The following is a 23,443-nucleotide window of genomic DNA, read 5'->3' as shown; positions in this document are numbered from 1 at the left end:
TACCTGCTACAATTTAAATATGATATATTCCTTCCAAGATTCATGCTCAAATTTAATCCCCACTGTGAGGTATTAATAAGTTAGAAGCCTATTCCAACTACGTGGTTTAGAGGTGGAGCTTTGGGGAGACGATTAAGATTAAGTAAGGTCATCAGAGTGGGGCTCCATAATTGGGGATTATTGGCTTTACAAGAGGGAGGTAGGCCTGAAAGTGTAACTCTGCAGTACAGCATGTGTTTAGCATGCCCAAGGCCCTGGCTTCAATTCCCACCACAAAAAAATCTCCCCATGTGATGTTCCACACCACCTCTCTTGACTCTACCAGCAAGGAAGAAATCAGCAGGTGCAGACCAGAACCATACACCTAAATAAAACTATTTGCTTTACAGTTTACTCAGCCTATGGTATTAGCAATAGAAAATGAACTGAGCCAATCATGAGCTGTCCTCAATGATGAGCTCAGGAGATGGTATTGCCATTGAAACAAAAACTCTTCCCTTCTACAAGGACACTGAGGTTTCCTTAAAGTTAGCAGTGTTCAGCCGGGCATGGTGGCCCACGCCTGTAATCCCAGCACTCAGGAGGCTGAGGCAGGAGGATCACTGTGAGTTCAAGACCAGCCTGGGCTACACAGTGAGTTCCAGATCAGTCTCACTACATAAATGAGACCCTGTCTCAAAAAACCAAAAGAATAAAAAATAATAAAGTTAGCAGGGTCCAGGAACAATGTAAAAAAGACCTCCTCCAAAAGGCTTGTGAGTATATACATGCAATGGCCAAGTCAATGACACCCAGTACAACATAAAGCTGTAGGTGTATATCTGTGTTAGAAGTTCTGAATCTGCCTTTGGGTCCCTGGGAACCATTTCTTTCACAGAAATATTTCCTTCTTGGAGATGAAACTATTAAATTATTTGACAAATTCCAGTATCTTCCTTCTGTTTCTCTCTTTTCTGTGCAATGATAAGGTCCTAGTGTAACAATTTTGATGGTATCAAAACCCAATATTGTGTAGTTTCTTAAGAACATTACAGTTTGCATTTTCTACTTTCATAGGAATGAGTGCATTTCAAATGATGAAATGAAGAAAACTTTAAAAAATATTAGAAGAGCAAAGAAGCAATGTGCCGTAGTTAACTTTGAAAACATTGGTTGTGATAATGTCTATTTTTCTTCTGCTGTGAGAAGGCCTACAATTACGCTTGACCAAACCCATGCCTATCTCCATTTTTCTTAAGGAAATTTCTCATCATCAGTCACAACTCCCCAAGACAGTGGAGTCCAAGAAACTGAAAAGAAAATATTTTGTAGAGGATGCGAAGTAATCTTCTGGCATGGAAGGACAATTTTTTTGGCATGGAAGAAAGAATCAAATCGAGGGTGGGAGAATGAACACTGATAGACCCTCTTTGTGGCCTCCCGCATCTCTTCTACAAGTCAGGCCTTTAAGACATTCAAATTCTATGGATAAAAGAAATAAAATCTGCAAGATTACATCTTCTCATCTTCTGTGACTTCAGTATGATCATAACAAGCAACAGAAATACAAATCCTCTTGCTAAGAATGAGCAGTTTACCTTTTAGTGATCACTTCCCTAACCTCTTTTTCCATCTGAGTTCTCTCACCAGACTTGTGATGTATTGTGTTTGTTTTCTGTTTTGTTTTGTTTTTCTGTGTGTTTTTTTTGTGGTACCAGGGATCAAACTCGGGTCCTGGTGCTTGCGAGGCAGGCCACTGTTGTGATGTATTGTGATCACTTCCTGTCCAGGTTCAAAACTGCTTTAAAAATAGAAATGTTTAAAGCTCTCCACTGGACAATGAGTATTCTGATCAGGGTGGAAACTAAGACATTCTGACTTCCAGTTATTGCCCATCTGCGAGTCAGAGATCTGAAAACGGAATCCTTCTCTTCACAGGCAGAGCAGCTCAGGACCAAGTGGTACAAACACTATATCTACCACACCTGTGGGTGTAGCTGGTTCATCCAGTTTCCCAGGCAGCGTTTTAGAAGATAGAGAAGTGTCCAGGAAACAGTGCTTGCCCTCAGGAAACTTAGCATTAAAAGTGTCTGCCAAGTCTGGCACTGAAGCCCGATTATAATGTGGCATGAATAAGCTGTGAAACTTTTAGCCTAAACTTTCACACTTTACTCACTGGACTGTCAGAAGAGTGAAGATGTATAAGTGCTTCAGGGGTAATCTTTTAGATTCCTTTTTGTGTGGCTTTGGTTTGGTGAAAGCAGAATCATACCATTTGGCACCCAGAAGGTATAGAGATTGTTATAATAAATGAGTTCCTCTAAATTAGGACTGCTGAGTAACCACCTACAGTTCTACCAGCAGCTGTATGAATCAGCCAGGGGCCAATCTCTCTCCTTTCCCTGTTATACTTTTCTCTCAGAACGATTCTGTGTTCAACTGCTCCCATTTCAACAAAATAAACTTTGGAGAGCATGAAGAATATGGCATGTTTGTTTGCTGGATGAAGTAGAACACATATGCATTCGCCTCTGCACAGTAAGAAAAGAATGCTGTGATCCGTTTAGTCCTGTGGGAAATATGCAAGGAAAAATGTTGACTTACCTAAAAGTGCAGCTGAGTTATTTTGAATATATTCAAACACATTCTTAGCCAGGTGTGGTGCTGCGTGGCGATAATCCCACCACTCTGCCAGGCTGAGGCAGGCAGGTTGAATTAAAGCCCAGGCCAGGGAGTTTAGTGACTTAGCAAAACCCCATCTTGAAATTAAATAAAAAATTGATTTTCTTTAAGCAGGCTGGGGCGTTCTAAGGCCGTGAGTTCAATCCCTGGTGCCACCAAAAAAATAAAAAGAAAGAAAGAAAGAAAGACGAGAGAGAGAGAGAGAGAGAGAGAGAGAGAGAGAGAGAGAGAGAGAGGGGGGAGGGGTAGAGGAAGGGAAGGGGAGGGAAGGGAAGGGAAGGGAAGGGAAGGAAAGAAAGGGAAAAAAAGACAACTATATTGATGTGTACAGTGTACCTATTACAGATGTTTCAATTGTATTGAACTATCCAATCCCTTTCCAATTTCACTTAAAAATAGCAAGTGTATTTTAAAATGAAGACAACTTAGCAGGCCACACCATGTACTCATTCTAAAGGTCACTGCTTTCGCATTATATCTAGCAGAGCCTGACACAGGATTGTGCGTGGTCTGACAGGAAACAGCTTTTACTGCTACTGAGAAGCAACTTGGCAGTGTAAGCCAGGGTGTGAGGTGACACTGGTGGTGTCCAGTGGGAAACCAAACATACACATGCTCCTCAGCCCTGTGTTGTACCACACTAGGGGACTCTGGGCTAAACAAAGATTGCAAAGGACCCAGAGTCTCCTAACATAACATGCAAAATTGTCAGTAGGACCCAGTCTCATCATATAATATCCTAACTGTTCAAAATATGATTTAAAATCAATCACTCAAGGTCTTTATTCCCTTTGTTGTGTGTAACAACACACAAAAAATTGTGTATTTGAGGCTGGGTTAGTCACTTAGTAGCTGTCTCTGTTATCAGATTGGCTGAGGTGGAATTGTAATGCTCGGGTACAAGTAACCATTTTTGAGAGAGACCACATTTACACAGCTTTTGTTACAGTATATAGTTGTAGTTATGTTATTGCATTAGTTATTAACTTCTTACTCTGACTCATTTATAAATTAAACTGTATCATGGGTTTGTAAATTCTGGGAAAACATAGTGTATATAAGATGTAGTACTCTCTGTGGTATCAGACATCCACTAGAGGTCTTGGAACATGTTTCCTAAAGAAGAGGATGGTCTACTGTAATGTATATACTCAAAACTCTACAAGCATATCAGAATAGCATCCTAAAAAATGTCCAAGTAACCTACAGGGAAGTAAGAAAACAGAAACAAAGACACAACAAACAACAAAATCAAAGGGAAAGCAAATTGCAACCTTAAAACCCTTCCATACCATCGTTAATTCAAATATAAATGGTCTAATTAAACTAACTGAAAGACAGAGATTGGCAGGCCAAGCTAACAGTATTCACATCTCTAGTACTGGGGACCCTTGAGACGTTACCAGAAACTTCTGCAGTAAGCTCCAGTCTCCTGCTCAATGTACAACTCAGGCCTGGTGGGAGGGGGGACTAAAAGACAAAACTAAGAGAGACAGAAAGCAAGGAGCCAAGAGAGCCAATGCTGGTGTAATCAAAAAGCCACTGGTCAGTCCAAGCCACTGATTGCTATCAGTAATCAATTGAGGTATAGGTGAGCTACATGCAAGGGCAATACTTCATTCAAGGATGCACAGTTATGAAGTTTCTATGGAAATTAATGTAAGTAAGGGTTGTAAAAGACAAGACAAAGCATTCTTGAGTTAGGAATAGAAGAGACAAAGTATATGGCTGTAATTAGAACATTGTCCTTCTAGTTAAGAAGGTTTTAGCTGCGGGAATGGGATTTGGGTTCAAGTTACTCTAACCTCAACACATAGGCTTTGGCTGACTCATTTCTCATAACAAGCCAATTGTGGGGCTAACTCTTTGCAGCCCACAGTGCTTTCGGCCTGCTTTGGACATAATCAATATTACAGTCTCCTGCACTCTAGAAACTCATTTCAAATTAAAACATGGGTAAGCCTAAAATAAAAAGATGAAAAAAGATATATACCACCAGATAGGCAGATAGACAGACAGATAGAGATAGAGAGATAGGAATGGTTATATTAACATCAAACAAACCAGACTCCAGAGAAAAGAAAAACCACTAGAGTTAAAGAAAAACATGCCCCATAAAGGGATTAATCTTCCAGGAAGAACTTAACAATCCTAAATACAAAATACATGAAAGAATAACTGAAAGAGCTGAAATCATGGCTCCGGCCATCTCACTTCTTTCTGAGCTGTACTGTGTTTACCTATAAAATGGAAATGTTAGATGTCTAGGACACTGCCTGGTACACAGCAAATGCTAGGTACATGGAGCACTGGAAATTGAGTCTCCAATGGCTACACGACGAGCCTGACCAAAGGCTTCCACACACCCCATCTGCCTTCCCATCGTGGCAGCCCACAACTCAGGCTGTGACCCAACAGATAGCACAAGGCTGCACTGGGCAGCATCTTCAGGAAGTGGCCCTATAAACTGGAGAGGAGATACAGGAACCCAGCAGCCACCGGCCTCAGTAGCACAGCCTCTGGCCCTCACAGTGAGGACTTCCAAGGGCACTAACTGTGTCAAAGAGAGCCATGGACAATTCATAAACCCCTGAGATAGATAAGATCATCCCCACTTAGCAGGATAGCAAACTAAAAAAGATTTACCCATGCTGTGTGGAGTGGTGGAAAGCAAGTCTCACCCCAGGCTAGAAGCCATGGGAGCTGCCAACAAGAAAGCATCTGGGACACAGGGATGTGTTTAATTCTGTGCATCTAAGGAAGCCTGAAGCTGTTCATTTATTTGTTCAGTCAGTGGTTACTAAACATCTAAAATGATAGCTATCAGATACTTCTAGGGGCCACAGCAGGAGGCATTTCTCAGGATATCTGGTCTATCATGAAACCAAGGCATTTCTTGATTTTTTAGTCCTCATTGCCAGGGCTTTTCCACCTCCATTTCATAGAACTCTTGAAAAATTCTCTAATAATCTCTACTCTGAAAAAAATCTAATTCTATCCTCACCTAGCAAGACCTCAATATATCACTTAACAAAAATAGTTTTTACTTTTGGAAATAATTTCCCCTCTTTCTTTCCTAATTTCATACTTTTTTCCCATCTGTATATTTCATATGCTATCTCTTCTACCTCTGAATACTAACATTCTTCCCAACGACTGGATTTTGGCTTTTCTTCTGGGTTGTTTCAGCTGCTTGAACCCCTGGGTTTGTGTAAGGAAGGAAAACGCTCTCCAACCTCAGGTCCCCTGTTCTTTCTCTTCTTAGAAAACCTTCCCCATTCTAGGCTTTAAAGAACACCAGACTGGTACTTTCAAGTACTATACTTTGCAACTTTAGTTCTAACCTCTCACTTGAGGTAAAAAACATTTAATTAACATCTGATATGTTTCAACGGACTGAATGCAGTGTCCTGCGTCCTGTCCAAATGTGTAGGCTGAAACCAAAAACCCACTGTCAGGAATCAGGAGGACGCATCTTTAGGGTCCAGAAGGCGAGCCTCCTTGTACACGTATGAGACCTCAGGGAGCTCCATCCCGCTTTCCACCATGTGAGGACACAAGGAGAAGACAGTGGTCTACAAGCTAGGAAGTGGGCCCTCAGCTGATGAGGCTCCCATGGTGCCCACACCTTGGACTCCCTAGCCTTGTTAGCCTGTGTATCTATGAGAGACAAACTTCTATTATTTACAGACCACTCCATTTGCCTGTTCCGTTATGGAAGCCTGAAGAGACGAAGGCAGATATCAAGACCTCAGACCTAACGAGTACACAGAGAAACTTCAGCTTTTCCCACACAGCGATTTCACCTCTGCCTTTCTGGGCCCAGGAAAGAGCACCACCAGCGGCCTGGCTGTTAAGCGAAGCACCTAGATGTAACTGTCCTTGTATTTTTCTTTTCGCCTCCCTTACTGCAGCTGACACAGCAACAACTGTTTGTTTTCACAAATAAATACAACTGAGATTTTGTCATTGTTAATTTATCTCTTCCCTCATCCAAGCCACCACGCTGCCTCACCGGATGGCTTCTCCTGCAGCCTCCTCCCTCGTCTGGGCCTGTGCACTCTGGCCTTCAAGTTCACTCCAGTGTGTACACGGCTTCCCCTGTTCGCTCTGCTCTGCTCTGCTCACGCTGCCCTGTGCTCCTCAGAAGGGCTTGCTGGCTTCTCCTGAAAACTTCCCCAGATTCTCACATGGCCTTCCGCATCACCACACTCATGTCCCAGTTCCAAGTCAGCACTGTCGAGCATCTCCAACCTCTACCCTGTCTCACTCCGGCTACTGCGTGTCCTGAGCCTTTTTCTATTCTGTTACTCTGCATTACTGAGTTCCTGCTACCACTGTCTGCAGCCAGCTATTTTTGTACTTACTTATTGTTGCCTCGCTCACATAGAACATAACCACAAGAAAGGACTTTATCTGTCTTGGCAGGAATCCCTAATGTGGAAGACAGAACTTGGTATAAGTATCTGTTGAATGAATGAATTGGCGAGGAAGACTGGACCACTAGACACACAGTCTCCTGTGCTGGGCGATGTATGTGTTCAACTTCAGAAGGCTGAAATGCAAAGGCTGATCTCTGGAAGCTTCTTTCCACTGTGCCTCTTCTATCAGGGACACATAGGCTGGGTGGGAAGGACGCAGCAGCTTCTCATACACAATTCATGATGCACTTTCTTCCAGCAGAAATCAAAGGGTGGCTGGAGCTATGCAGAACACTTTACTTTTGTTTGCTTGATCATACCGAAATGCTGGGCAAGTCTTGTCACTGCTGATGAATATTGCCTAGGATACTGCCACCTCCCGAAGCAAAGTGGGTTTTTAACGGAGATGTTTTATGCAAGGTAGAATATGTCTCCTTGATGCATGAGAGTATCTGTCTCACTAATGCAGGCTCTGAGACCAGGAGTCCAACAGTAATTTGTTCAAATGAAATAAAGCCTATTAGTTTGCCAGTATTCACCTGCTTTGTTGTTTAACACCAGCCAGGTGATATAATCTGTCCTTTTCTTGCATACAGGGATGTTTCTGAGCAGCCAATCAAAGAGAGCACAAAGGGCCCTGACTGCTCAGGAATAATGAGGCTGCTGCCTGCGTTTAATTATACCAGTGCTAGAGGAGAGTAATGATAACAAGAAAAGATATCCTCTTTGAAAAGGTGCTCCAAAGGATTTAGAAACATGTATCTTTAAAGCAGAAGTTACATGAGTCAGAAGGAGATGTATGAACAGGAGTCTGGAATGCTTGGACTCGGGACACAGCTTTATTTTTCCCTTAGAGAAAACCATTTCCTGGACGAGGCACATGGAAGGTTAATGCTAGTAATTTCACCTGTCCGAAGAGGAGGCAGAAAATGCTGTGCACTCACAGGCAACCGCACTGAGCCCCTTTCCCACGGAGGAGGGTTATATCTTCTTAGCTGTCCCCACTGCCATTCTACAAAGGAGAATCAGTGCTCAAATTTATACTCATTCCACACTATTAGTATTTTAAACATGTTTAGCTTAGGACAAAACAAACACATAATTATGAGCTGCAAGTTACTATTAGTAGCTATCTTTGAAATGGCTTGAATTTCCGCCAAAGGGAAAATGGTTTGGGGAAACAAAATGCTTGGAAATGTTTTTCATCGGAGCACGGAAGTGTCAGCTGAAAGTTGCTCAGTTGGACCTTTTCATTTTTAAATATAAGGAACATGAAACCCCTTTCTCATTTTTAAAGCTAAAGCAACTTAACCAAGGTCACATTATGTAACTAGTGCAATGATTTTTTGGATGCAAGGAACAGAAAATCTGACTGACTGCAAATCGGTCTACACACCAGTCCCGTTTATCTTACTAACAGGAAGGACAGAGATATGGGCAGCGTATTAGTTTTATGGGGCTTTCAGAAGAAAACGCTACAACCTGGGTGTTTTATTTGTTTGTTTTGTTCTTTGAGACAGGATCTCACTATAGTTGAGACTTATGGGGCTTTCAGAAGAAAACGCTACAACCTGGGTGTTTTATTTGTTTGTTTTGTTCTTTGAGACAGGATCTCACTATGTAGTTGAGACTGACCTGGAACTCACTATGTAGTCCAGGCTGGACTCAACTCACAGCGATCCTCCTGCCTCAGCCTCCCGAGTGCTGGGATTACAGGCGTACGCCACCACGCCCTGTTCAACCTGGGTGTTTTAAACAACAACGTTTTATTTGCTTGAAGTTCTGGAAGCCAGAAGCCCAAGGTCAAGGCCCAGCAGAGTTGGCTGCCATGGGCTCCTCTCTCCTTTGGCTCATGGACTGCTGCCTTCTCACCACGTCCTTGCTATGCAAACATCCCAAGTACCTCTTCCTCTCCTATGGGGACACAGGTCCTTTTGTTCTGGGGCCTCACCCCTCACCTCATTTGACTTAATCATCTCTTTAAGGGACTTATATCTAAATTCAATCACATTGGGAGAGATTTGGTTAGGGTTCTCTAAGGAACAGAGTCAATATTTTCCAATATATATATAACATATATATATGTACGTATAAAAATTATGCAAGGGTACTTATTAGACAGATGTACAGGATAAAAAAGGCAGAGTGTGCAGGATGGTGAGCTGGAGCGTGCAGCAGCTGCCCAGTCCGGGATGCTGCGGAACAACAGGGACCAAAGATGCAGTGCTGGCACCAACGAGACAGAGGCCTGAAAGTTCCTTGGAGAGTCACAGATGCGAGTCCACACTGACAGGATCAAGGAGCTGGAGCCCGCGGTCCACCTTGATGGCAGCAGGAACGTATGCACTTGGTCAAGTGGAACGGAGCTGCATAAATGCAGGCCAGCTTCCTCCTTCCTCCCCTTCCACTCCTTCTGGGCTCAAGCAAACCGGCAGGGGCCATCCCCGCTTCTGAGAGTCTGTCCCCTGTCGCTGGCCTGGGTGCTGATCGTCTCAGAAAACACAAGACATCTGGAAGTGCGCTGTGGCAGTCGCTAGGCATCTCTTCAACTAGCCAAGTCGATATTCGGGTCTGTCACAGGAGTTAGAGTTGGGGAAACAATTCATTCCGTGATACCGAGCTGTCACCTTCCCTGCATGAGTGCTCAGGGGTGTCATTAGGGCTCCCCATCTTTGCGTGTTGCACGCATTCTCAATGCTGGATTCAAAATGAACTTTTCATAGAGCTTTCCAAGTTCTACGCTGAGATACAACTTCTTCAGGGGAAGAAGAAAGACCATCCTTGTTTGCAAGTCTCTCCTTGCAATAAGAAAATTGTCCCCAGACTTCCCTTCACGGGGCTGCTGTTCTCCATGGAACGCCTACCTTCCGGCTACTCGGGCTCCGCCCTGAGTCTTGGCATTGGGGGGCAGCTTCTGGCAAGTACACGGCTGTGAGGGGAGGAGCTAACACAGGACAAGTGGGGTTCCGCTAAGGTGAGAACGGGAATGGACGCTGGGTGGGCACCTGGCAGTGCCCACGCCTTATAATGAGGAGGACACAAACAGGATAGAAAGCAGATTTCCTCCGATTCTATTGACATTCAGTTCCTCCCAAATTACTCTTGTTAATAGTGTGAAAACAATGTCCATCTCTTCTGGAAATCTTCTCACTTCTAGCTGATAAAAACAAGACAGTGGTGTTTTGCTAATTAGGAAATTAAGATATATGGATGTTTTGAGACATTCTGGCAAAAATCACTAAAGTTGAAGTGTTATTGAAAAATTTTTAAATTTCCATAAATCGTATCTTCCAGGTGTTGGTTTTTTTAAAAACAGATTTTATTTCCATTTTTATCCTTTTTATTTCCCACAATCTGCTGTGACATTATTCATACTGTTAGTTTTCCAGACTTCCTTATTTCAGGTAAAAAAAAGTCTTGTTTAAAAGTGACCCACTTTATTAAATATAGCTTTAATAGTTTTGATTGAATAAGTACATCATCTTCACAGGTAAGGCCTTTAAATTTTTCTTCATATGTTTGAAACCAGGGTGGCATTTTTATTTTTACTTTATTATTTTAAAATTTTATTTGGCATATAGAGGGATGGCATTTTTAATTGGCAAGGTACATTTAATAAGATTCTTTTCTTTGAAAGTTATCACTACAGTTTTGCATCGTGCAATCACCAGCATCCGGAAATGAAGAGATGTATGCTCATTAAATAAAACATGGTAGAAACATTTATGTTTCAGGGCCTGAGGTTTAGCTCAGTGGTGCCGCCAACTGCTTCGCAAGCACAAGGACTTGAGTTCGATCCCCCATACCAAAAAACAAAAAAACAAAACAAACAAACAAAAAACTTCAGCCTGAAACATTTATGCTTCCATTTCCCCATATTTGTGTGTATGTTTTGGGTGTATTTTTAAAAATTGGTATAAATGAGCTTAATTTTTATTTCACTTAACATTATAACACAAGCACTACCCATACTATTGAGTGATCTTCAGAATATTTCTAACGCTTCTATAATTAATATTCCCTCTATTATTCCATGTACTATGAATTATGTAGTTGATTTACTAAGTCCTTTTTTATAAAAAATCTACACTGTTTTCATCATTTGAAATCATAAGCAGCACTGTTTAGACTAGAATTATAAGCACCTCTGGCTAAAATCTTTTTCCTGTTTTATCTTGGTTTCTTAGAATAGATTTCAAGAAATCAAATTATTACATCTCATAGAAAGGTAACCTGATAAAAATTCTTAACATAATACCAGCCAATATTCCAAAAGTATAATATCAGGTTTCACTATTCATTCATATATTTGGACTTCGACAGTAAATGTGAAAAAACATTTTTTTAATTGTGATTAGCTGAATAATGACCCTAGAGAAAACTGTACACGTCCTAGTCCTGGGAACTTGTGACTCTTATTTTATATAACATAAAAGCCCATAGACACATCTAAGTCAAAGAGCCTGGGATGGGGAGATGGTCTTGCAGTATCCAGGTGGATCCTAAGAGGAATCACGGCAGTCCCTGCAGGAGGAGGCAGAGGAGACCTGAGGACAGAGGAGGGCAAGACAGGGATGGGGGGAGGAAAGGGTCCTAAGGCAAGGAATGCACATAGACCCTGGAGCGAAAAAAAAAAGGCCAGGAAATGGACTGACCCCTACTGAAGCCAGAAAAGATAGCGCTGCTCACATTTTGACTCGCCCATTGAAATTGATTTTGGGCATCTAGCTTCCAGAGGTGTAAAAGAATCAATCTGTGTTGTTTTAAGCCACCACATTTGTATTGTCTTGCTACTGAAGCCAAAAGAAATAAGTATACAAACAAAAAATTTAAATATTCATGGATTTGTCTGTGAAACTATATATTTTCCACATATTTGGTCCATATTTTAATTCCTTAATGTATTTCCTTAATCACATGTATAAATTTGTATCAGCTATATTAAGGCATAATTAATTTATAATAAACTGCACATACTTCTTGGGCATGGTGGCACTCGTCTGTAATCCCAGCACTTGGGAGACTGAGGCAGGAGGATCGCTGTGAGTTCAAGACCAATCTGGGCTACAAAGTGAGTTCCAGGGAAGTCTGAACAGCATAGTGAGACCCTGTCGCCAAAAAAAAAAAACCTGCACATACTTAAGTATGCCATCTTACATTTTCACAAATGCATGCTCTGTGAAACTAGCAATCTGATCTAGATAATTTTTTCCATCACTTGAAAAGTTTCCATGTGCCTTTTAATAACCCTACTCCTTCATGGCCTTCTTAAATCCTTTTTCCCCATTAGTGACCACTGGTTTTATTTCTGTCACTATAGATTAGTTTACATTTTCTTAGAGTTTAATATAACCAGATTAATGGAGTGATTACCTTTGAAGGGGTCTGACAGAAGTATATGTCAATTCATCCTGTTGTTTTGCAGATAAATAAATAGCTCTTGCCACTTTATTGCTTAGTCCACCACTGAATGGCTGTCCCACAGTTTGTTTATCTGTTCACCTGCTGGTAGATATTTGAGTCACTTAGTGTTATGTTTTAGATCCAAAATGTTCCTAAAAATTCTCACATTTGGAGATGGGGCCCGACTAGAAGAGGTGGTGTGACACTGAAGGTACATTGTCATTCCCAGCTCCTTTCTTCTGATTCAGCTTCTGGGTGCCATGCTGTGAATGGCTTTCCACTGCCATACCATTTCTGCTTTGAAGATGGCTAGCCATGGACTGAACCCACGGAAACTGTGAGCCACAAATAAACCTTTTTTTCTTTAAACTGTGAGAATTTGATACATAAGGTGACTAATATACCTAGCACTATAAACAAAGCTGCTATGAATACCCATGTATCATTTTAAGAAATTGTCAACTTGTTTGCCAAGTTATTGGCCATTTAACATCCTCATGAGCAATGTGTAAGTTCCAGGTTCTCCACAATACTTGGAATGATCAGTCTTAATTTTAGCCATTCTAAATGGTGTACAGTCACATCTCATTATTTTTCACTTTACCTTTTCCTAGTAACTAATGATACTGAACAATTTTTCATGTGCTTTTCAGCAGTGTATTTCCTTTGATGAAGTATCTTTTACTATTGTTTTGAGTGCTCTTTGTATATTCTAGATATAATCTTTTATCAGACATATTTGCAATTTTTTCCCAGCCTAAGCTTGTCCTTTCATTCTCCAAGCACCGTATTTCAAAGAGCAGATTTTAAATTTTGATGTGGTCCAAATTTTAAATTTGTTCTTTCCTGAATCATGTGTTTGGTATTGTACCTAAGAAATCATTGCCAAACCAAGGGCACAACAATTTGCTTTTGTGTTTCTTACACCTTTATATTTGCATGTTTATATTTAGGCCTATTCCATATTGAGCCAAGTTTTACACATGGCGTGAGGTATGGACTGAAGTATAGATTTTAAAAATGTAGATATCCAATTGCTCCAGTAACATTTGTTGGAATTACTATCCTTTCTCCACGAATTGATGCTGTACTTTTGTCAGTCATTCGTGTTCTGTTTATATTTGTCTTTATTTCATGACTTTCTACTCCATTCAGATGTTCTATTTGTCTATCTTGACATGACACTGCATTATTTTGATTACAGTACGCTTTTAACAAATCTTGAAATCAGGTAGACTTAGTCCTGGAACTTAGTTCTTTTTCAAAGTATTTTCTGTTTGAGGGCCATTTGAGTTTTAGAATCAACTATCACTTTCTATAGAAAAGTGCCAAGGACAACTGTGGATGGGGCAAGTGTCCTGTGGAAAGCACTCTGTAGGAAACTGCACAAGAAGGTTGCTGGGGAAGCTGCTGGCTACTGCATCTGACCATTGTGTATTGATGAAACCGTATTCTTGAGGAATATCTCAGCTGCAGGAGTCAGGAGCTGGAAAATCCATGTCCACTTCAAGAGTCTCAGATTGGAGAAACCTCTATTGGAGTCTAGAGAGGAATGCATCAAAACTCAGAGGAAGGCTTTTTCTTTTTACAGGGTCCTCTCTTGATAAAAAGTTAACACTTGGCTGATAGGTAAACAAAAATATTAAAGAACCCAGCTACATTTTCATAGAGCAGCCAAAAAGTGTGAATTTGGAGCTGATGGAGTAAGCTGAGAACTAGCACAGGATTTTTAAAATAAAATTATCATATGTGCACACAGGTGACTTCAGTTATTTCCATAGCACAGTGGAAATTCTGTTAAAATCCTATCATTTTGGATCATTTTAAGGGCAGAGATTTGTTTCCTAATTTACAAATCCCAAGGTTTACTAGAAGTTTCCATTGCCTATTCTGATTACATGCTTTTAAGTACAGTGATACCCACTATACAACTCAACTGATTCCAAATTCATGTTCAAACAGCAAAAACTTTGAAAATGGAACACATTTTTCCCATAAGAAATAATGATCGATCCAAATAATTGGTTCTGAGGCCCCAAAACTACACATATAAATTCATTTTTCTGGGATCTTAATAAATTTACAATTATTTATTTAATTTTATTTTGGTTCTCACAGTTTTCCTCTTAGTTTTACTGCCAGAATTGCTAAATTTCTTTGGAGCCACGGCTACGATATTTTATGCAAATAAAGCGCAAAAATAAAAAACACAAAGATGGATGCTTGAACACATTAACACAAGCATTATATATTTTCTGGGCACCAGTGACACTTGGACTGCAGTGTCATCACTTTGTGTCCACGACAGACAACAACGCAAGACCCACTCTTAGCCCCATACAGGTGTTTTCAAGTCGAATTTTTGGTTCAACTATCAAACAAAGTTACAAACACTAAGCAAAATTTTTTTTTTTTTAGCTTTGTTGTTCAGTAGTGGAAAGTTTAAGCACTATACTACAGAACAACAATTTGAGTAGGCATTGTAGCTTAGTGGTTGAGAAGACTCTGGAGCAGAGGACTTAAGACTGAATGTGATTCTGCTATTTATTGGCTAATGCAGTGGTTCACTACGAAAATTAAATAACACAAGTATCTCCTTCCCTTAACAGAAGTAACCCATTTCTGAAAGTCAGATTTCTGTGAATAAAATTCTGGAGTCTATTTTATATTAATTTGAAGAAGAACAATTTAAATGAATAACACATTAAATCTCTCTCTCTCTCTCTCTCTCTCTCTCTGGCAATTTCTTAAGCTGCAACTAAACACATCACAACTCTTATACATGAACTATTAGGACGTGAAATGACCAAAATACCACTTTCTGATCACCAAATACTATGCACATATTGATTCAGGATCACAGTGTTTCATATAGGAACATATTTTCCACTGTACCACTGAAATGTTTTCTCTCCTTCTTTGCTTCCTTCTCCATATTTTTTTCAATGCTTTGTCAAGTTTGTTTGGATCTCATTATATAATGCCAGGCAAATACAAGAAAGCAGTAAATAGGTTCAGGACCAGCACACTGAAAACACCACACTGAGCAGAATGGTGAGAGCCTCTGGATATCTGCCTTCTCCTAGGGACACCACCAGAGGCACCTCTTTTGTTGACCATCAGTGCACTTTTCCATTTGAACTTTCACCAATTGTATCTAGAACGTATTTTTTCCTGCACTTTTTGTTTTTAACATGTATTTGTAGGATATAAATATATGCTTATATCTATACACACATCAAACAATATACAGTCTGTCAAAATTAAGATTTTTTTTTTTTACTCCTTTCTTTCTAAGGAATTTTAGGTGTTAAAAACGAAGAATCACTACTAAGTTCAGGGAAAGCCATTTGAACATGCTTGGCCTACAAGCTTGGCTTTGCTTTCTCGTCTGATTCACTAACCATGTTACATTGTCTTTCACATATTCATTCCAACATATCTTTCCAGCTATTTCTATAGATCAAGTTCCATGACTACCCTTAAGGTACAATATGAAATGGGATATAATCCTTTACTTCAGGAAGCCAACATTTTAGGGGAAGCAAGGTTCACGAGATCCCACCTTTTTGGCTAGGCCGCCGGAAGCGCCGTTGCCTGAGAGCATTTCCTGCTGCTCAGCTGTGCACTGCAGTAGAGCCCCGTAGGAAACAAACCACGAGAGAGGAAAGCGGCCGGTCTGGGACAGCGAGCCACAGCTAGCCCGAAATGGCTGAGACTGTCCTTTAAATGATTTTTACCTTGGAACCGACTTCACGCCGCGACCCTTGGGAATTCAGACGTCTCTTCTCCATCCACTGACTGAAAATCGCTCAGCGGAACCTTGTATCTCCGGAACTCGATGCGGAAGCTCCTTTCGTTGCTCTCCGTACAACTCTTGATGATCACTTCCGGCTAGGCAAGATGGCTGCGGCCATGCAAGATTCACGTGTACGTGCGGGGAAAAAGCTGAAGAAGTCCCTGAAAAAGAAGAAGATGAAAATGGTATCCGGAGCTGCGGCCTCAGAGCTGGACGATGAGGTCAAAGAGGCTTCGGACGGCGGAGGTAACGTACCAGGGTTGTGCTGTGGGAAGAGCTCGCGGGAGCGGAGCTGTGAGCGCGTTTGCTTCTGGGGGCTCGACGGGGCTGGGACAGCGACCGCGTCTCTGGGCGCCGTGTTCACAGAAAGCCGGCTGTCATCTGAAACGTTGTTTCCAGAGCCTCGTGCAGTATGTGTAGGGTCTCCGTTATTCATTAAAGTGAGAGGTACTGCTGTTACCGAGAAATTAGTAAAGAGTGAAAGTAAGGAACGTTTTCTCTCCCCTTTGGAATTACAGGAGTAGCATAGGTCTCAGGGCGCGAGAAGCAGAAGGCCAAAAGCGGAAAGAGGGAGAAAGGTGGCACTTGTACTCTACTGTTCTTTGTTAGGTGAATGCGAGAGTTTGCAGATTAGGACCTTTATTCGTGATTGAAAGAAAAATGGATGGTAAAAGCAGGATGAGTAAGTGGCATTCGATAAGTCTTTCCTAGACACACTTGATAATAATAAGTTTTACATTTTGAGTCCTTCAGCCATGATGTACGTGCTTCTTCCCCAGCTAATTTACATCGGCTTTTTAGGTTATAAGGAATGACAGACGATCCCTGACTTCCCACTAACAGTTGCTTCACTCTGTGCTAGCTGCTTCTCACAAAACTAACAGACCTAACCCCTCCTCTTGCCCCCGTCCCAGCGCAGGTACTAAAGATTGAAACTTGGGCCTTCCCAACTGAGCTACCTCCCTGGCTGTTTACTCCCAGGTAGGAACGACTGCATTGTTACTTTTCAGTCCTTGTTATAAATATTGATTAGGTTCTAAGGTTCATTTGCCGTTATGGATCAGTTACATCATGAGTCAAGAAGGCTTCCAGCTTATGGAAACCTGTTTCTCAAGTTTAGTTCAGTGAACATTGTGTCTTTTTGTTACAATGACTTATAAGTGTTTTGTGACACAAAGGATGAATAAATTCCTCCCTTACAATTACAGTTTCAGGAAGGACAGATTGGAGGACCATACTACAATTTTCTTGAGTATTATTAAAAGTTAGTTGTTTGGCATGGTGACACATGCCTGTAATCCCGGCATTCTGGGAGGCAGTGGCAGGAGGATGACAAGTTTAAGTGTAAACTGGACAAATTAGTGAGACCCTGTCTTAAAGTAAAAAGAAAGGGCCTGAGGATCTAGCTCAGTGGCACAGTGCCTGCCTCACAAGTGCAAAGTCCTAAAGAAAAGAAAGGCTTGGTTTGTAGTGCATTGTGAAGACCTTGGATTCAATCCCCAGTACTAGAAAACAAAATAAAACAAGAAAAGTAGTTGTCAAGATCTTGGTCCAATTTAGAAATGGTGGGGATAGAGCAGAAATCTGTATTACGTGGAACCCAGCCTTGGCATCACTTTCTTCTCTCTTACATATGCCACTTACAGTTTAACACGTCTCTTTCTGTACACATGCATTTTCTAAATGTTGTTTCACTGTCTTATTTAATCTTTATTTTCACATGATTTTCCTTGCACATTTTGGTATTTCAGTAAATTTTCTTTTTGAATAAATGAGTAGTGCAGTGTTCCCTCCAAGCTTTAAAGGATGAATAGTTTTCTAGGCCTGGGGATGGAGAGAGCAATTTTGTCAGACCTAAAGAAAAGCACATGGAGTGGACTGCAGTCTCTTAAAGTCCAGCGTCATGTACTGGACACAGTGAATCATGTGCTGTGGCGCTAGCTCTTCAGGAACCTGACTAGAAGTGAATTTGGAGTAGAGATTAAAGCCAGGTTATAAAGGGTCTCGTGTGTCACATGTAGGAGATCAGATTCTTTGTAAGCAGCAGGGAGCTATTGAGAATTTGTAAGCAAGAGAGTGACAGACATTTGTAAATACTGTTGCTGTCTGTTTAGTCACTACCAGAGAGGGCCTGAACAGTTTGGCAGTTGCAAAATTCCATGTTGGGATCTGTACTAGACACAATAATAAAAACAGAGAAAAACGCCCCACTTGGAATGTTGTTTAAAAGAGCATTCAATTTTATGAACCACCAATTTCACACAGCTCCATAAATTTTGTTCGTACTGTACAGTTAAACAAATTAGATATGTTTTTGAGCTTGACTTTGTATTAGGTTCTGTTCTAAGTTCTTTGTATATTATTTCAATTAATTCTGACAACCCTGTGAGATAGATAATTCATAATTGTATCACCTATAAAATGAGGTTAAGATAAGGCGTACGTACCTTAGGGTCTTTGTGATGATTAAATGAGTTCACATGTGTAAATCATTTACTGTTTGTTATACCGCATTCACGCATGGATATTAGAATGATGATTTCCGTTCTGATCCTACAGAACTGTTGGTGCTGTCTCTATTCCAGCCTTCAATAAGTGTGGGCTTTACTGTAAGCTGGAGCTCTCCAGCAAAGCAGTTTGAATGAGGAAGCCAAAGCATTACTGTTTCAGAAGAGAGAACACACTTGGAAACATGTTTGCATTATGCTGAGATACCTCAGATTATACTGAGGTACCCTGTTGATGGGTGCAGAGTGTTACCTGTTGTTCCTCCCTTCTTCCTCCGTGATCCAGCCGTGTGATCAGACTTTTGTGTAAAAGTCAGGATCAGTGAAAATGATTTTGACATCTATTGACTTTCTTTACTTAGTTGTTTCATAGACGCCTGAAACTCAATATTTATAGAACTGGATTCATAACTTCCCTTCCCAAAGCTCCTATCTGAGAATGGTACCCATCAGCCCTGCCCAGGCTGGAAACACAGGTGTCCTCCCTCACACTCCCCTTTGCATCTATTATCTGCTGATTTAACTCACCCATTTCTTCTCTTGCCGATACCTTAGTTCTTGTCTGCTGTTTTGCTTATGTTAGTACTAACAGGTCTTGTCTGTGCTTCCTGTCTGCGGGTCTGCTCTCTGCATTATGTCATCTGGGCGTAGCTTCTTAAACTATCAAGGAAGAAGGCTTTTTTAAAAATTTCCAAGTTTGTCATGAACAGGTGTTTTAAAAAATCAACTAAAGAAGATGTAAATACCGAATAGTTTCCCTGGTGTAAATAATCTGCAACAATGCATAAGATTCTAATAAGATTACTGACATTTAGAAATGAGAAGAAAGGAGCTAAAGGTGTAGGGAAGGTGGGATGGGTAGGGGAAGAGTAAAAAGGGAAAAGAAAAAAATGTGAGAGAATGAAAAGATGAAAATAAAGTATTTGTAGATGGGCAGGGGAGGAGGGGGTGGAGGGAGGGCAGAGGTAAGGGGAAAAAATGAGAATCAAGACTTGTCATGTAGAGGTACAAGATCCCAACAATGAATGTAACTGTACTGTATCCCTAAAATGTACCAGTAAACTCAATTAAAGCTGAAAAAAAAGAAGATAACCTAGGAGCATGACCACATGCTTGGTCATAATATCAAATTGCCATAGCAGTTTCCAAATGCCTACTCAGGCTGTGAATTTATACATGAATTGCCTGTTTAACGACTTTTCGACTTATGACTGAGATGCCCTACAACCTGTTTTTTTCTCTTTTTTATAGTTCCATACATCTTGTTGATAGAGCTGCAATGTCTTTTTGTTCATACACTTTGTTTATATAATACTGTAATTTTACTGATTATACAGTACAGTGCTGTAGTTTTATGTTCTGTTATGCATTAAAGTACTGTGTGTAAGAGTTATGCAGATAAAAGCAAAGTCGTCAAATTGGAGTTTCCTTTCACCATTTCTTTGTTCTGTATATTGTAGTGTGCATACTATCTACCCTTCCTCATTTAGTGACCAACTCAATGAACAATCTAGTTGCAGGACCGAGACTTGGTCATTAAACAAGGAGTGTCAGTAGCTGATTTTCACTGTTTACAGTAATGATCTATAAAATCATAGCAAACAGAATTAGTAAATACTAAACATTGCTTTTAGAAAAATAAGAGGTTAGGGTCTTAAGAGTCTCTAAACAGAACATTTTTGTCAACTCCTTTCATAGTCATATTTGATGTGTATTTTTAACACCATATACATTGTTGATTCATTGACTTTGAACTCATGACTAACAATTTAAGTTGTGTGTGAACAAAGCTCATCTAATATGCGTGTTTTCTCTGTAAGTTACACCTAACCTTGTGCTTAGGGACACTAGACAGTGCTCTAGCAGTACACTAACAGCCATGTAAAATAGTGAAATTCCTAGTAAAAGCACATGCATGTGAAAAATGTGGTGACGTATAGCCAGGGAAGGAACCTTGTTCACTGTACTGGGCTCAAACGAGGCAGACCGTTACCCGCTCTGGGTGCTTAGACATCCGGGACTCTGGAGTGTCTGTGAGTGTATGGGAAACCCTCTGAGTATCACCAAGTTGGCAAGTTTGCAAAAACAGAATCCACGAATAATGAAGATGCTGTTTCTCCCTATCTGGGAACCAGAAGCAGTTTACACACCTGGCCCCCGTGATCTGACCGCTGCTTCCTTCTCCTCGGGGTCCTGTCATTCCTTAAGTAACCTGTGGTGCAGCCTTCCTGTCTTCTGGTTCCTCCATGTGGTGTGCCGCTGCCTATCCTAACTGTGCTTACACTGTGCCACTCCCTTGTCTTCTGTATCCTTAGGTTCCAATTCGCTGTCTCCTCCATTTTTCCTTTCAGCATCTAGGTGATCTTTGGGACAGAGATAAAAGGGCCCTTTATGTAAGCAATTCAATAATTTAAGTCTTTTGGTTAATGATGTGCACTTTTAGTTTAACTCAGAATTGTTATGTAATATAAAAAAAATAGCTGTTTTCTGCTTGTGAAATCACATATCTCTGGAGAGGGGACCCAGGGAAATAGATTTGTAGTTTAGATAATTGTGTCCATGTGGCCTTGGTAAAAACTGTTGTTAAAAGTTTTCAGGTGATAGTACTAAATAACTGTAAAGGGTGAGGCCTGGTGAGGAATCCTTGAGCAAATTATGGGCATTTTATTAAGGAGTTTTGGCCCGTTTTGTTAGGAAGCTACATCAGAGACATGTTTGAATTTTTAACAGTTATCAAACTGGTCGGGCATGCCTTGCACTGGTATCTGAAGCAACTGTAGCAAGGTGGAACTTTTGTTTCACAGAACACACAGATATAGCTCATGTGTTTTGAACTTTATTTTTCATCCTTGGTTTTAATTTCTTTTGCTGCATTTATGAGAAAGGTGAAAATTTGTGTTGTTCTGAGTGGAAAATTCTTAACACTGTGTATTGCAGAAGTTTCCTAAACTCTGCCGGGACAGAGAACTTGGCAGTTTGCTGTGTCTCCCCTGTACCCCAGACTTTATCATGGAGCTTAATCAGGCACACGCATATACACATTATTCGGTGGCTATTTCCTCAACAAGTACTTTGGAAAAGTCTCTCAGTGTATTTTGTATATTCCTTGCTTACAAACTCGATTATCTTGTGAGTGTGAAATTAACTGATGTGTATATACAAACTTGGATGTTGGCAAAATCACTCAGATTGAATTTTTTATAATTTTTTATAAATTCAAAAAACCATTTTCCGGCAGAGGATTTAACTCAGTGGTTTCACTGCCTGCCTCCAAAGCACAAGGTCCTGAGTTTGATCCCCAGTACCCCCCCAAAAAAAACTGAAATCTGGTTGTAGTAAACTTGCTGGTGATCATGAATTAGGGATACAGGTAGGATAAAGTGCTAAGCCTGCACCTGAAAGGCGTACCTATGTGAAGCAGTACAAAGTGGCTCAGGTGTATAGAATGCATACATTGTGGAGGTTAAAGACAATGTATACATGGTCCTTAGATTTGTAATCTTAAAAAGTAAGGAATATCATCGCTAGTCAGTGAGTCACCTCCAGTGAAAAATACAAACAGTGGCTGATGACACCAAGTATTTTATTTTATTTTTTTTCTTTGTATTGAGTTTATTGGTATAATCTAGGTATACAATACAATTGCATTCATCATTGGGTTTCTGTACCTTTACATAATAGGTCTTGATTCTCATTTTTTTGCCTTGTCCCTGCCCTCCCTTCACCCTCTCCTCCGCTCCCCATTTACACTTTATTTCCATTTTTTCAGTTTCTCATATTTTTTTCCTCTCCCTTATTACCTTCCCCCACCCTTCCCACTTTCCCTACACTTTAGCCCTTTACTTCCTATTTCACATTATTAATTATCTCATTAGGATCCTGTGTACTATTATAGTTTTTCACACCAAAGAAACTATTCGGTGTTTCAGTTAAAGAAATCTCTGTATGAACATTAAAAATAGGGAATCCTAAAATAAAACTAAAAAGGAAAGTAAAAGAGAAAAGGCAATGATGTAACATTAAAATAATCCTTAATTCTGGAGATGAAAATGGTCCCTGAACATATTTAAATTGCTTCTTGCTCTTATAGTCTTATCTTATTCTTTTTTTCATTATTTAGAGAATACTAGTTTCTATAATCAAACCCATGTAGATAAGACCTTACATATTTAGTACAATGTGTTACCCCTGTACGCGCGGAAAAAAAATAAAAAATAAAAATAAAAAAATTAACATTTCTAGATCAATATGGCTGTCCATTTCTGTGCAATGCCAACTCAACACAGTAAATTGGGATGGCTTTTTCCAAAGTTGGCAGCGCCATTAAAGTTTCCCAAAATTCAATTTATATATATTTGTATATATATACATATACATATATATTTATATAAAAAGACTAATAATAGCAGTATGTTATGCATCGATAGCAGCAACAGCTGTTCCAGGTTCTGCAGTCATCTGAACAAAATTATAGACATTCAGCACATTCCATTAAAAAAAACCAAAACAAAGAAAAGAATAATGTCGAGACACCAGCAAAGTTCTGTTGCTGTTGTGGTACCTGGCACCATTTTTTTTATTAGTATCTTAATCATCATCTGGAAAGAGAACATTCTAGAGTAATATCATTAAATGTAGCTCTGATAAAGCAT

At 40.3% G+C, this 23,443-nt stretch overlaps 1 protein-coding gene and 1 long non-coding RNA gene across 4 annotated transcripts in view; one reads left to right on the top strand and one right to left on the bottom strand.

Moving 5' to 3' along the window:
* LOC104875116 overlaps nucleotides 1–16,426 on the bottom strand; it is a 46,867-nt gene extending 30,441 nt beyond the window's left edge. The window contains exons 1-2 of one of the 3 annotated variants that reach the window (XR_004516582.1): nucleotides 16,051–16,426; nucleotides 12,456–12,587 (exon numbers count right to left, since the gene is read on the bottom strand). This is a non-coding gene — a long non-coding RNA (uncharacterized LOC104875116). The remainder of the gene's footprint in view (nucleotides 1–12,455; nucleotides 12,588–16,050) is intronic. The other 2 variants (XR_783952.2, XR_004516583.1) reach the window with 2 other exon arrangements.
* Rrp15 (ribosomal RNA processing 15 homolog) overlaps nucleotides 16,349–23,443 on the top strand; it is a 40,131-nt gene continuing 33,036 nt past the window's right edge. Inside the window, exon 1 of the mRNA XM_010642499.2 lies at nucleotides 16,349–16,530. Within this exon, the coding sequence (XP_010640801.1) occupies nucleotides 16,389–16,530 (142 nt within the window). The 5' untranslated portion in view covers nucleotides 16,349–16,388. The remainder of the gene's footprint in view (nucleotides 16,531–23,443) is intronic.

Source organism: Fukomys damarensis, unplaced genomic scaffold, assembly GCF_012274545.1.
Source record: "Fukomys damarensis isolate Sample0158 unplaced genomic scaffold, DMR_v1.0_HiC HiC_scaffold_11, whole genome shotgun sequence".
NCBI lineage: Eukaryota > Metazoa > Chordata > Mammalia > Rodentia > Bathyergidae > Fukomys > Fukomys damarensis.
The sequence above is the reverse complement of the archived record's forward strand: the minus strand, read 5'-3'. Positions and strand labels throughout refer to the sequence as shown.